The 13,734-nt window shown below is 44.9% G+C and overlaps 1 protein-coding gene across 2 annotated transcripts in view; it reads left to right on the top strand.

Annotated features, from left to right (window-relative positions):
- Nucleotides 1-854: 854 nt before the first annotated feature.
- The window catches only part of SP3 (Sp3 transcription factor), a 34,781-nt gene continuing 21,901 nt past the window's right edge, over nt 855-13,734 (top strand). Inside the window, exons 1-5 of one of the 2 annotated variants that reach the window (XM_050976883.1) lie at nt 855-1,108; nt 1,454-1,578; nt 1,756-1,872; nt 12,127-12,217; nt 12,323-13,492. In XM_050976883.1, coding sequence (XP_050832840.1) covers nt 1,102-1,108; nt 1,454-1,578; nt 1,756-1,872; nt 12,127-12,217; nt 12,323-13,492 — 1,510 coding nt within the window. In that variant the 5' untranslated portion in view covers nt 855-1,101. Of the gene's footprint in view, nt 1,109-1,453; nt 1,579-1,755; nt 1,873-12,126; nt 13,493-13,734 lie in introns of both variants that reach the window. The other variant, XM_050976882.1, reaches the window with a different exon arrangement.

Here is a 13,734-nt window from a genome sequence, read left to right as displayed (position 1 = left end):
CAAGGCTCGGGTGCCCAGCTCACGGCAGGTACTGCCGCTGGGAGGACGTGCCGCGTTAAAATCGAACTGGCGGCCTTATCGGCGACGGGTTTTGCTCTGCCTCAGAGACAGCGCAGGTTTTCGGTTCCCTGCCCGGCCCAGGCAGGTGCGAGCCCGCCACAGCGCTTATGCAACGGCGGCACGGCGGGGCCGGCCCGCTGAGGCGGGCGCTGCGGCCGGCGCTGACCCGGGCGCCCGGTCCCGCCGGGGGGCGGCCAGCGGCAGCCTCCGGGCAGCGCCCGCCCGGGCGGACCGGCTCCCCTGGGGACGCCGCGCCGACATCTTAGCGCCGGAGGGACAAAGCGCGGCGGCGCTGTCCGTCGGCCGGGCGCTGCTCGGCCGCCTCTCTGGAGCCGCGGCTGTCGCCGGCCGTGAGTGACAGCCCCGACGCGGAAACTTCGAAAGATCGCAGCCCCGGCCCGACGCCCCCCGGGCACAACAGCGGTGGGGGCGCGGGGGGAGGGGGGCTGGAGGCATAGCGCCACGCCGCGCAGCTGTGCCTATGCGTTGAGCCCTGCGGGCGGTCAGACCCCGCGGTGTCAGGGGAGCGCGGCGGCGGTGCCGCCTCCCGGGACGGCGGGTCCCTGGCCGGCGCGGGCCGCGACCTCCCGGCGGGTCCCGCTCATTGTTCCCCGCACTATCCCTGGCAAACAGGAAGCCGCCCCGGCATGGGGCGCCCCCCCCGCCCCCGGCGGGTGACTGGCAGCCCGGGCGGCCCGTGCGAGCGGCGGCGGCGGTGCGGCGCAGCCAATGAGAGCGCGCGCGCGCGGGCGTGGGCGGGAGTTCCGGGCTGGCAGGCGGGCGGGCGGGCGGCGGTGTCGGCCGGGCCCCCTCTCCCGCGGCAAGCCCCACCTTTCGGCTTTCCCGCACCGTCAATCAAAATAGGAAAAAAAACCCGGAGTAGGCTCGGGCCGCCGCCGCCGCTTCAGCCCGCCGTGAGCACAATAAGCATGTCCCCGGCGGCAGCCGCCTAGCCCCAGCCAGCAGGGCCTGTGTGCGAGCCAGCCTGCCTGCCTGCCTGCCTCCCGCCCAGCCAGCCAGCCGGCCGCTCGCACTCACACCATGACCGGTACGTACGCACCGACCGAGCCGCCCCGGGGGCTCCCCGCTCCTGCTCCGGCCCTGCGCGTCCCCGCTCCGGCCCCGGAGCGTCCGTGTGCGAGCGAGGCGAGAGCGGCACTGAGAGCAGCAGCAGGAGGAGCAGGGGGAGGAGGGAGAAGAGGGGCAGGGGCAGCAGCACGGGGAGGAGGAGGAGGAGGAGGAGGAGGGCTCCGTGCGGGAGGGCGGGGGGAGCGCTGGGGTTAGGGGGGGGAGAGGGAGGGAGGGAGGAAGGGAGGGAGGGAGAGAGAGAGAGGGAGGGGGGTGATCGCTCCCGTCAGTGACTCTCCCCTCCCCCTCCCCGCTGTGCCCGCAGCTCCCGAGAAGCCCGTGAAACAAGAGGAAATGGCTGCCTTAGACGTGGACAGCAGCAGCCACAGCGAATATCTCCAGCACGGCAACGGCGCCGCCTCGGCCTCCGCAGGGGCGGCCGCCCCCCAGGTGAGCGCAGGCCCGGCGGGGCCCCTTCCCCCCCTCCCCCGGGTGACACGTTGTGAGCGGGTGCGGAGCCGGTGCCGCCGCCGCCGCTTCCTGTGTGCGCGTCTGCGAGGAGCCCGGTCGCTGTCCCGCACTAACCGCCACCCCCCTTCTCTCCCTGAACCCGCCCATTGTGGGTAGGACGCGCAGCCGTCACCGCTCGCTCTGCTGGCGGCCACCTGCAGCAAGATCGGCCCGCCGTCGCCGGAGGAGGATGAGGCCGCCGCCGCCGCCGCTGCCTCTCACTCTGCCGGAGCGGTGAGTGCCCGCCCCGCCGCTCTCGCACGGCCTGCCGGGGGGAGAGACAGCACAGCCAGCCCGCCCGCCCGGGGGGAGGGACGGGACACACGGCACTGCCCGCCCGGGGGGAGGGACGATAGCAGGGCCGACCTGCCAGGAGAGGGGTCCCCGGGCTCCCCTGCCTCTCCAGGAGGAGCCGGGCTCCCGGGAGGAGGAGGGAGCCAGGCTCCCCCCTCCCCCGCCATTGGGAGCGGCGCCTTCATTTACTTTCAAAAACGGGGGGAGGCGGGAAGCCTCCCTCCCCCGACCCTGGCACCGGAACGGCTCGCTCGGAACCCGGAGAGGCTGGGAGGCATCTCACCTCCACCTGAGCGCGCCCCCGGTATCCCCGCTAGGCTGTCAGCCTGGAGCCGCGCAGCCAGGCAGGAACACAAAATGAAGGCTGGCTGTAGGGAAGGATGTAGTGAAGTAAAATGGCTGTTTAGAAGCGAACGCGGTGGTGGAAAGCTGCTTTCTGTATCGCGCTGTTTTTCTAAGGAGAGTTATCATGCGGTTCCTCGTAGCATTTTCTGTCCTTATCTCTCATGCGCCGTTGCCTCTGAAAGGAGCCTTGATGACCTCGGGAGCTGGTGTGATGAGATGGATCTTGCAGAATAGAAACATATTCTTGCTGAAGCTAGTTTAACAATCCCCATAACAAAAGCCTAATGAAAACTCATGTTCCTTAATTGCTCTGGCTAAATCTCATGTTGACATATGCTCATAAAATTCAAAGAGATGGTGCATTTCTAAATAACTGATACCTAAAAATGTTGAAAGAGAGTTCCAAAATATCTTCTAAAATTATGTGATGTAATTTTTTGGCCTTGGCCCTTGGAAAATTGCACATATTACCTCTAATTTTTTTTTTACAAAAACATCTTTAAAATTAGAAAAAAGTGTGCCTTTTTCTTTTTCTTCTTTTAAAGCAAGTCTTGTTTTTAAACTTGCTGTGCAACAGCCTTGAGTAGTGTTAGGATTTTGCAAATAGGAAGAAAAACTGCAAAGCATTGTACTGGTGGATGAAGTGGCTTTGTCAAGCTTTTAACAAATGTCAAAGTGTTACTGATAGAAGTTTCTAAATACTTGATAAACTTTAAAATACTTTTCATATGTACATTACAGCTTACTTTATGTAAAGGGAAGCTGAAGCAAAATAGCTGTCTGAGGTCATACAGCAGGTTGTAGCCTAATGACAGAGCTCAAAAATATATTAGGATTCCAACCCCTTTCAAGCATCCTTTCTGCCAAACCTATTTATTTGCTCAAGCAGTGTGCTTTAAAAAATATTTCTAGATGTTTTAAAGTGCCCAATAGCTCTGTTTCATAGTACTGGATGCATACAGTGCTCGTGAGCATAAACATACTGAAAAACATATGATGTTTTAGATGATTACTGCTAGTGCTATTGCTTGCTTTCCTATATCGACCTCTAAGGTTGTTGTCACTGTACAGCTGGAATTGTGCATCTTGGGGATGGATTGATTGATTGATTAGGATGAGCAGTAGGTCTGACAGGATACTAGAAAGCTGGTGCTGGACACATGGTTCCTGGCACTTCAAAATGGGCAAAACAGTTTTGATGTGGTCCTTCTTTACTCCTATTAAGTTAATATGTTGTTGTGGTAATGTTTAAGAGGTTTTGCAGGGGAAAGCAAATGCAATTCAAGAGAAGCCAAAGTCTTAGTTAAAAACCTAAATGAATATAAGCTCACTCACTACTTTCCTTACGTGCAGATAGGCCCTTCCTACATATCTTCTGTGAGTTAGGTTACAGCATTCTGGTAATTTTTACACTCCTACAACCTAACTCTTGAATGATTCAGAATATTTTGGGTGGAAACTAAATATAAATTGAAGGAGATACCTAACAGTAGCTGAACTAGACACTGGAGTTAATTAATATGACCTTTATAAAGAGAGGGGAGGGACTAAAGGCCCTGAAATACATTCCTTGTGAAAAACAGAAGAATGAAAGAGATTTAGTGCAATAAAGAGTCTTTTTTGTTCTGGTCCTCTGTATTTATCATATTGGAGGGTGGAAGAAGGAGGAAGCTAAAAAGTCTTACATTGTAGGTGCCTCATAAGTTGTATGGAAAATGAAATCTATATGCACAGACAGATATGATTCTCTTCCTGCAGTTTGTGATGCTCATCCCTTTCCCAGGAGTATAGCTCAATCACTTTGAGACCTGTGCATGGGTGATGGGGCCTAATGTAGCAGTGGGAGGGCAGCTCTTTCCTGTTACATTGTATACTTGGACTGCAGTTCTGACTGCTGAAAGTCTGGTAGAACTCCCAATCTGCACTAATGGATAGTAGAAGTTAAACTAGGTATTTCCTCTTAGAAGTGCCTGAAGAGCCTGCACATCCGTCAATGGATAGTGATAGTGATACTGTTGTTTCAGGGTTGTTTTGTTACTGTTTTACTGACATTTGCTTGGTAGAAGCTGGCAGGGCTGGAGCCAGCATGCTGGGCTAGCATACTGTTTTCCTGGCTGAAATGGTATGCTGCAGCTGCTCCCCAAGAGACCAGCAGTATGATTTAAAAGCAACAGCAAAACTCCCCTAGGAACGCAGGGAATATTGTGTGTCTGGGATTGGGGAAGAGCTGGAGCAAATGTGATTGTGTTTGTAATGTTCTAGCTGGCCCTGCTTTGAGCCCAGGGGTTGGACCAGGTGACCTTCAGAGGTCCTTTCCAGCTGAAATTATCCTATGATTCTCTATTGGTATCTGAGTCCAGGCCTGCTGTTTGAATGCTCATTGCTATAACACCACTGAAAGGATTAGTGAGGAAGTAAAAAGACTAATGAGAATATCAGCTGCTTGTAATGAAAAGCAAATGAAGAAGGCAATTGACAGAACTAAACTCAACCTTCTCTCCATCCTGTCAATGACCTGGCAGGTTGTCTTTAGATAGCAAGGTATTCAGCTTGGCCGATGAGTCTGGTTGGAACTCCGTTTCTTTTTGGATGAGAGGCACTAGCAGGCATTACTGCTGATCTTGTCTTTGTGCATTGATGAAGATTGCAGTCTTTCAGCTTTGACACTGTAATTTACTCTGCCTAATAATCAACCAACACCAGTATGTTGCCTGATGGTGTTTGATATGAATGTAGATGCCTTGAGTTTGTGGCTTACTTACCTGAGCATGTTTTCCTTGGTTGCCATACTGCTACATCCATGGTTGGTTTAAACACTTGCCATGGGAACGTTGCCTTGAATATTGTTGCCTGCTGGTTTGTGTGAGAGCCTTGCTGGGATGGTGTGTGCTACTGCCTGACCTAGAATGACGACTCATGTTTTGGCCCCTAAGGATGTCTTTGTCTTCAGAGTTCAAAATCTGAGAAGTTTTAGTTTGGGTCTTGCTTTTTCACTTAGTTATAAATTCTTTTTTTCATTTAGGTATAAATACTCTAGTTTCATTCCAGTTTAAACATCTGCAAAGATTTTAGCATTAGGTGAAAATGAGAAGCAAAGCAGAAGATGGTAACGCTATCATAAGGGAGGAAACAAAAGAGCAGACATATTTAGGGAGGAAACAAAAAGGGAGGAAACAAAAGAGCAGACATATTTAGGTCAAGCAGAGCCTTGATGGCCAGCTGTATGGTTGTAGCATGATCAGATGATTGTTTAAGAAGCTGCAAAGCTGAGATGATAACCAGTTGTTTATGTTCTCTTACTTCATTGTAATGCAAAGCTAGAGGCTGTCTTGGAACTCTCATGCTCCCAAGGGCCATTCTTATGGTTGTGCTGGGTGGGACTGGATAGGTGAGGATAGTGTGCAAGACTGCTGGGAGGTTGTATGGGAGGTCTGGGAGGCAGGTGAATTGGGAAGAGTGGCAGGCTGGCTGAGAAAACTGTTGGCTCTGACAGCTGCCAAAGAATGGGGGCTGTCAGAGATGACTGCCTCAGCTGAGGTGTGTAGATGCATCTTGTGTCAAGTGGGCTGCACTGATTTGCTAGCCTTTAAAAAAAAGGTTGGGAGGAATTATTTATACGATTTATTTGTGTTGTCACTTTATTTGTGTTGTTGGTATACCAGCAAGATGTGGAAAACACTGGACAGGTTAATAATTTGCATATGTGGGGAAGATGAGTATAATTCCTCTGCAGTAGACAAAGCATTTCTGTGTATCTCGGACAAGTAAAGGTTGGAGTGTTTTAAGACTGATTTGGCATATCTTGAGCTTTAGAATTGGCTATAAGTGCTTCACAGAATTTAATGAAAGTCTGGAATTATAGTTAATTTATGCTTCAGAAGATTAACAATCTGAGATGCACCTAGTTTAAACTCAGTTTAGGAGGAAGTAGGAATAGTGCTGACAGGATGGAGAAAGAGGAAGGCATTTAAAATTTCATGTTTTCCATCCACTTGGCAAAAAATATGCCTGAATGCCACGTGTGTCAGAGTTAACCATACTACTTGGGTTTCTGGCCTATATGGTCATTTTGAGGAAGTTCAGAATTATTCTGACATCCATTTTTGCTTTTGTGGGTGATAAGATAGCTTCCTGATGCTAGGTTTCTGCATGTGAACAGATGCACCAGAACATGTGCCACTATAGAAAAGTCTGCCTGGAATTGTCTTGCTTCTCTCTCTTCTCTACTTTTGCAAAACAAAGAAGTTTCACTAGGATGTGATGGCTAACAGTGTGTTTGTCCTGCTGCTGTCCAGAAGCTCACCTTTTAAAATGTTCTTTGGTTTTTGTATTCCAATTATGTCTTTTTAATACTGGATCAGAACCAAGTGTTGAAGTTCTTTTAGAAGGTGCTTTAGGGATGTTCTTAAAAATTTTTGTTTTATTTCTCCTAATAGTTTTGGAGAAAGCAAGAAAATGTATGTTTTAAAGCATTTCCATATTTAAAAACAGCATGGACAAAAAAGTTCTCTAATATTAAACATTAGCAAGAAGTCTAAGATTTCATAGAAAGTTGAGGCTGGTAAGGATGTCTGGAGAATGTCTGGTCTGCCCCTCCTTGCTCAAAGTAGAGTCAGTGAGAGGAAGTTGTTCAGAGCTGTGTTCAGTGGGTTTGAATACCTCCAAGTTAGAGACTCCACTGTCTCTCTCTGGGCAGCATGTTCCAGTGTTTGATAACCCATATGATATAAGAAAAAGGCTTTTTCTGATATTATGGGGGACAGAGTCAAAAGCCTGACTTTAGTGATAAAGAATATGATTGCCTAAGCCCATCTACCAAGCTAGTCTTGGTAGATGGGACATTGTGAGGTTAGTTATTTCAGCATTATTTCCCCTTCCTAAGTGTAGGCTGACTACTTCTGAACACTACTTTTTTTTTTTTTTTTTTTACCCCTCAAGATTATTTGAAGGTTACTTTTCTCAAGGTTATTTTCAAGGTTATTTGCTCCATTACCTTCCCAAAGATCAAGCTGTGAGGCTGACTGATCCCAGGTCCTCTTGTTCTCTTGATGGTTTGATAGACCTTTCAGCAGCTGAGTTGAAAGCAGAAGAAACCCAAACCATTCCATAGAATGCTAATTTGGCATGTAGTTACACTGAGATTCATATACATATATAGATTTACTAATGAATAAACAAAAGAAGTTACCTGTGATCTAGTTAAAAATATCTCCTTGTTGCCATGCCTTGTTTCTTAGTGCTTCAGCCTCCTTGTTTCTACTAAGGTCAGGGATATTGTATTAATTTGGAAAAGTTCTGAACTTGTGCTGATTGATAACAAACTGTTGAAGTTTTGGCTCCAGTTGTCCATGTCAAGCAAAAGGATGTAGATATTCTTTAACTGAGAATACAGTTAGATATATTTCACGAGATTGGAGTTTCTTTTAAAAGAAGATTTTAAGCAGCCCAGATAATATGTATTTTTCCCAAAATGCTCTTTGTTTTTCCAAATATCAGATTTGGGCAGAAGTATTTCTCTGAATTGAGTGGCTTCATTGGCAGAGGGCTCAAACATGCAACAGAATTAATTTGTCTTAACAAACAGCTTTGTGTCAGCTGAACCACAGTGGCTGATGTTGAACATGTTTTTAACCTATGGCAAATACAAGATAGAATGTATTAGCTCATACTTTAATGAAAGAGTTGAAGCAAGTGCATTTTATCTTGTATTTGTAATGACCTAAGAATGCACAGATAGTTTACTGTAGCTTGGTAAACACATGGTATTATTAAACCCATGCATTAGAACCCTAACTCTTTCATAAAACAACAATTTGGATGAGGCAGTGTCCAATCTTCTTCATTAGGTGTGTGATTTTTGAATGTTTAGGAGCTCATGATTCATTATCTTTCCACCTCTGGTTGTTTGGTTGATGCTTTTGCTCCAGGGCAAAAGTGACTTTCTGAAAAGTGCTGTAAAAAGATGTCCACTAGCAGATAAATATTTGGTAGACTTTTGTAATAAAATACTGATGGCTAATGACGTGTGCCCATTTGACATGTTGAGATGCAGGCGTCTACAACAAATACCAGTTCTTACAGGGGTCTTTCTCTGCTTTCCTCCTCTCCACTTTACTTTGGTGAAGTATATTTTACTTTTTTATTAAGTCTTCTCAATTCAGTATGGTTTAGATCACTTCTGAGAGGTGTTTTATCTTCTGTCTTTCTCTTATCCCGTTCCACATTTGACTTCATGTTGCTGTAATTTTACCCAAATATATTGAACAAGATGATTACTAGATTTTTATTTATCATGGCTCATGATTCTTCAGGGATGAGACTTTTCTCTCAGAGACTCTTTTTATTTTATCCATTGGAAATTATACAAGGCCTGTTAAAAAATCAAAAGACAGGCTGAACAGTGGTTGGAGCTTTGACTCTTTGTTGGTACTTGACCTTTCTTCAGGTGGACATATCATTTGATTTTAATTCATCCTATGCCTTGTGTCAGCTACACTCTTTGCTCTGTTCCTGTCTCTTTTTCTTGTTTCCTGATGCTGCTTCCAGTGAATTCCCTGTTGCTTCCTGTTCTCTCCTCCTTGGCTGAGTAATGCTGAACTTTCCTTAGATCTTTGTCCCTTCCTCTTGAAACAGCCTTTAGATTGAAACAGTCCAGCCTTCTCTTAAAGGAGAAGCTGCCAAATAACTGCTGCCTGAGTATCAGTTGATAAGGAAACTGTTGCTTTCTCTCTACCCTCTAAATATTTTTCACTGATGGCTCAGACAGCAAACGAACTGGTGTATTTTGAATGTAAAGCTCAGTAAGTGACTGGGCTGCAGATGTTGCTGCTCATGTATCAGTGGCAGAACTTCTGAGTTACTACACAAGTGCTTAATTGCCTGAGGACGTAAAGAATGGTTATTACTCTTTGGTTAGTAGGAAAAGAAGTCCAAGAAATGTCTTCTTGTCTCAACAGACTTTGTGAAAGAACATAACAGTCAATCTTGTTATGACAGGCTGATGATGACCATTTGAGATTAGAGATCATCCTCAAATACTCTTTACCCTACGGATTTTTTTTCATGCTTTAATGCTAGCAATTTTGATAGCTGCCAGATAGCTTCTTGAAAGCCTCACCCTCTTTTTGCTCCTCCCTCCACATGATTCAGCTGGTGGTGTCTGATACAGCCAGCTGTAAGAGCAATGTGAATAACAGGCATTTTATGTTGTATGTGTAGCATAGCTTCATATCCTCATGCGTGGCTGCCCTGAACTTCTCCATGGACTGACAAGTGCATCTACTGAAAGATTGGCTCTATTGTGCTAAAATCATTGCAGAGCAGGTTTTGAGGGAAGATTCACTAGATCATGAAAACGTGAGATATGTGCCCAACATGAAAATGCCAATATGGAAATCAACATATGTTTTGGGAGAAGAATAAAGTAGGTCATTTCCATATCACTAAGGAGACAGGTTCCCTTCGAAGTATTTCTGTGGAGGATATTACATATGAATAGACATTGACATGTTACTGCATATTAGATCAGTCCAGTTTAAGCAAAGCTTTCAACATTTGCTTGTACAAAGTTTTCAATCAGTGAGAAATTATATCAGACCTGTAATGGTTTATATTGCTTTTGCTTTCTCTTTTGTTCCAACAGCTATCAACACATTATACATTTATTTTATAATGACACACTTTAAACATATCACAGTCATATTTTTGCTTTTGGTATTTTCTGACTGACGTTTACCCCTGATTTTTATAGGTCTTTTGATATTTTATGAAACCTTCAGTTAATAGGTATTTATATGCTTGTGAATTGAGTAGTTATGAACTTTCTTAGCAGTGTTTCAGCAACTTCAAGCAATACTAAACACAAGACTATAAAGGTGATGTGTTAGCAGAGGAAAATAGAACTTGTTGCCTTCTTCTAGGTAGGATATGTGATACGGAGTATTACACATTTTTTTCTTCCAGTATTGTAAGTTACAAGCTTGAAAGACCAAAAAAATTGAAAACAGTTTTTCAAATGAAAGGTTGATCAGTATAAGAGGGAAAGAAAATAATAAAAGAGAATTATTATTCTCCTTATTATGTTTCTTTTCCTTGAAGCATTAAGGCCATACAATTAGTTTTGTTCTGGTGATCTATTTACTGTATCTATTTACTAATATAAAATTAATATACTGCCTGAAAAATTATGAAACACTTATGAATCATGGAATATTTTGAGCTGGAAAGGAGAGTCAATGGTCCGTGTCTTTGAGGGCAGAAGAAGGCCAGCATTCTTTTGGTTTTTGCACAATAATTATTTTTGTAGTTCTTGAGAAGAATTTAGAGCAATAGTATGTGTTTCCTTGTTGAAAATGAAGCTTGGTAAGCACAGTAAAACTTCTTCTAGTAAGGACTCATTCTTAAATGCACTATTTTTCCTTTACATTTAAGCATTGTGGTGTTATGGGCTGAAATAGGATAAAAATGTGAAACTAGAAAAGTCCCATCTAATGCTGCAGACTAAATTCACTCATGTGCTTGCTGTAGGATTCTTTCAGACTGGCTGGTCTCAATGCTATGTTAGGAAAGAATTAGATGTGTGCTGTATTTTGCATGTCCTGGTTTTGTTCTAAAGGGAGTCAGAATGCAGCATCGCAAAAAAGTTGTGATTTGTTCTGGTAACTTCCCTTCCAGGAGTGATCACAGGATGAGTGCAAAAGGACAAATGAGAGCTGTTCTTTCTATGTCCTCTGGACTCTGCCAGAGAGACTAGATGTGTTTCACAGAGCTGAATTGGTTGTAGGACAAGTTAGTTACATGTTGCTATTAATTAAGTTTTTCCACTGGTTTACTGCAGTATGGTTAAACAGATAAGGAGACACTTCATATTTTTCAGATTGATGGTTACTTACAATACCAAGCTGGTTGACTATGCAAATCTGTGCTAGGCATTGCAGAGTGTAAAATCTAATTGTTAATACTCTATTCTGAAAAAGCTTGCTTTGGTAAAGAAAGGTAAGTGCAATTTACCTTTTCTTTACTGAATAAAAACCAAATGCAAAATAGGTTCTTTAAGCATCTGGGGTCTACTCTGAAACACTAGCTTTTTCTGTTGTTCCAACTTAATGAAGATAGATTTTTTTTTCCTCTCCTAACTGATGCATATGACTAATACAAATATAATTTCAGTGTAAAAGTTCTTAGTCTGGAAGTCTTCTTCCTTAGCGAAACTAACTCCTACAAGCTTATAAATACTAGAGCTTTGTGTTATGTGTAGCAAACTGAGGTTGTCCTATCTTTCCAACTGTGTGCCTACATCACTTCTTAACATTTTCTGTACTGCTGGGAGTCACAACATGCACAAATAGCAAACAGAGTTGAAAGGCAGTGGAGCTCCAGGAGACAGAGGCAACACTGGCTTCATGATGGTTCCTCCACTTGTGTGTAATAGGTGCTTAGCTAGGCAAAGAGTGTTTCTGAGTCTTGGGGTAAGTTGGTGATGAAAACTCCAGCAGCCCCTGCCAGCTCCCTCCTTCCCACAGCCAGGGGTTTGGATTACCCAGCAGCCCTGCCACCAGAATAACCCTGCTGCTGGTCACCTGACGTAGCTGTGACATAGGAGCTGCATTTGACATGTTTGCGAGTAACGTGCAGCTCATGACCCGCAGGCTGGCTTCCCTGACTTAGGCAGTAGATCCTTATAAAATCTGTATTTCATAGTTTTAGTCCAGTTGCTGATGGTCATATGAGCTGTACTGCATGTTTTCCAGTAGTATATCAATAGCTAGTGCTGAGTTGCATGACTGGTCTAACACATAATATGTTCAACATTTGTTTTAATTTTTTGTTTTCTTTTTTCTTTTTATTCAGACAGGAGATTTGGCTTCTGTGCAATTAGCTGGAGCTCCAAACAGATGGGAGGTCTTGTCTGCAGCTCCTACCACTATAAAGGATGAAGCTGGTAATATAGTACAGATTCCAGGTGCTGCCACAGTAACTTCAAGTGGGCAGTATGTCCTTCCTATTCAGAGTTTGCAAAATCAACAAATCTTTTCTGTTGCACCAGGATCAGATTCGTCGAATGGTACAGTGTCTAACGTACAATACCAAGTAATACCGCAGATCCAGACAGCGGATGGTCAGCAGGTTCAACTTGGCTTTGCAGCCTCTTCTGATAATAGCAGTATAAATCAAGAAAGTGGTCAAATTCAGATCATTCCCAGCTCGAATCAAACCATCATTGCCTCTGGAACATCTTCAGCTAATATTCAGAATATCTTATCTGGTCAGTCTGGTCAAGTCCAGGTTCAGGGAGTTGCAATTGGTGGTTCGTCTTACCCTGGCCAAGCGCAAGTGGTTGCTAACGTCCCTCTTGGACTGCCAGGGAATATCACTTTTGTACCCATTAATAGTGTTGATCTAGATTCTCTGGGACTTGGCAGTGGTTCTCAAACCATGACAGCAGGCATTAATGCAGATGGGCACTTGATAAATACCGGACAGGCCATGGATAGTTCAGATACTTCTGAGAGGACTGGTGAGCAAGTTTCTCCTGAAATTACAGAAACTGCCACTGATAATGACTTATTTGTGCCAACGTCATCTTCATCACAATTGCCCGTTACCATAGACAGTTCAAGTATATTGGAACAAAATGCAAATGACTTGACCACAACTAGCGGTCAAGTTCATGGTTCTGATCTTCAGGGAAATTACATCCAGACATCAGTCTCTGACGACACGCAGGCTCAGAATATTCAGGTCTCCACAGCACAGCCAATTGTACAACACATACAGCTACAAGAGTCGCAGCAGCCAACCAGTCAAGCCCAGATTGTACAAGGTATTGCGCAACAGACAATCCATGGTGTCCAAGCAAGTCAAAGTATATCTCAACAGGCTCTTCAAAATCTTCAACTGCAGCTGAATCCTGGAACTTTCTTAATTCAGGCACAAACAGTGACCCCTTCTGGGCAGATAACCTGGCAGACATTTCAAGTGCAAGGAGTTCAGAACTTGCAGAACTTGCAAATTCAGAATGCACCTGGTCAACAAATAACTCTGACTCCTGTGCAGACTCTCACTCTTGGTCAAGTTGCAGCAGGTGGTGCGTTGACATCAACTCCAGTTAGTCTAAGCACTGCTCAATTGCCAAATCTACAGACAGTTACAGTAAACTCTATAGATTCTGCTGGTATTCAGCTGCATCAAGGAGAAAATGCTGGCAGTCCTGCAGGTATTTATTTTACTCTTTTACAAAAGACTGGTTTTTATTGCTGCATGTTGTTGGTTTAAATGGCGATAATCAGAACATCATTGTCTTGCTATTGAAGCCTACAAATACAGTGGGTTCAACATGGTGATGATAAATTTTATTTGAAAATGTTGTTTGATTAGAAACTGTAATTTTAAAACATAGTCCTACCTCACTCCTTTTAGTATAAGCTCATGTAACTCCCAAATAGTTATATTAGTTAA

This window comes from Serinus canaria, chromosome 7 (genome assembly GCF_022539315.1).
Source record: "Serinus canaria isolate serCan28SL12 chromosome 7, serCan2020, whole genome shotgun sequence".
NCBI lineage: Eukaryota > Metazoa > Chordata > Aves > Passeriformes > Fringillidae > Serinus > Serinus canaria.
Note: the sequence above shows the minus strand (reverse complement) of the source record. Positions and strands in the feature narration are given on the sequence as shown.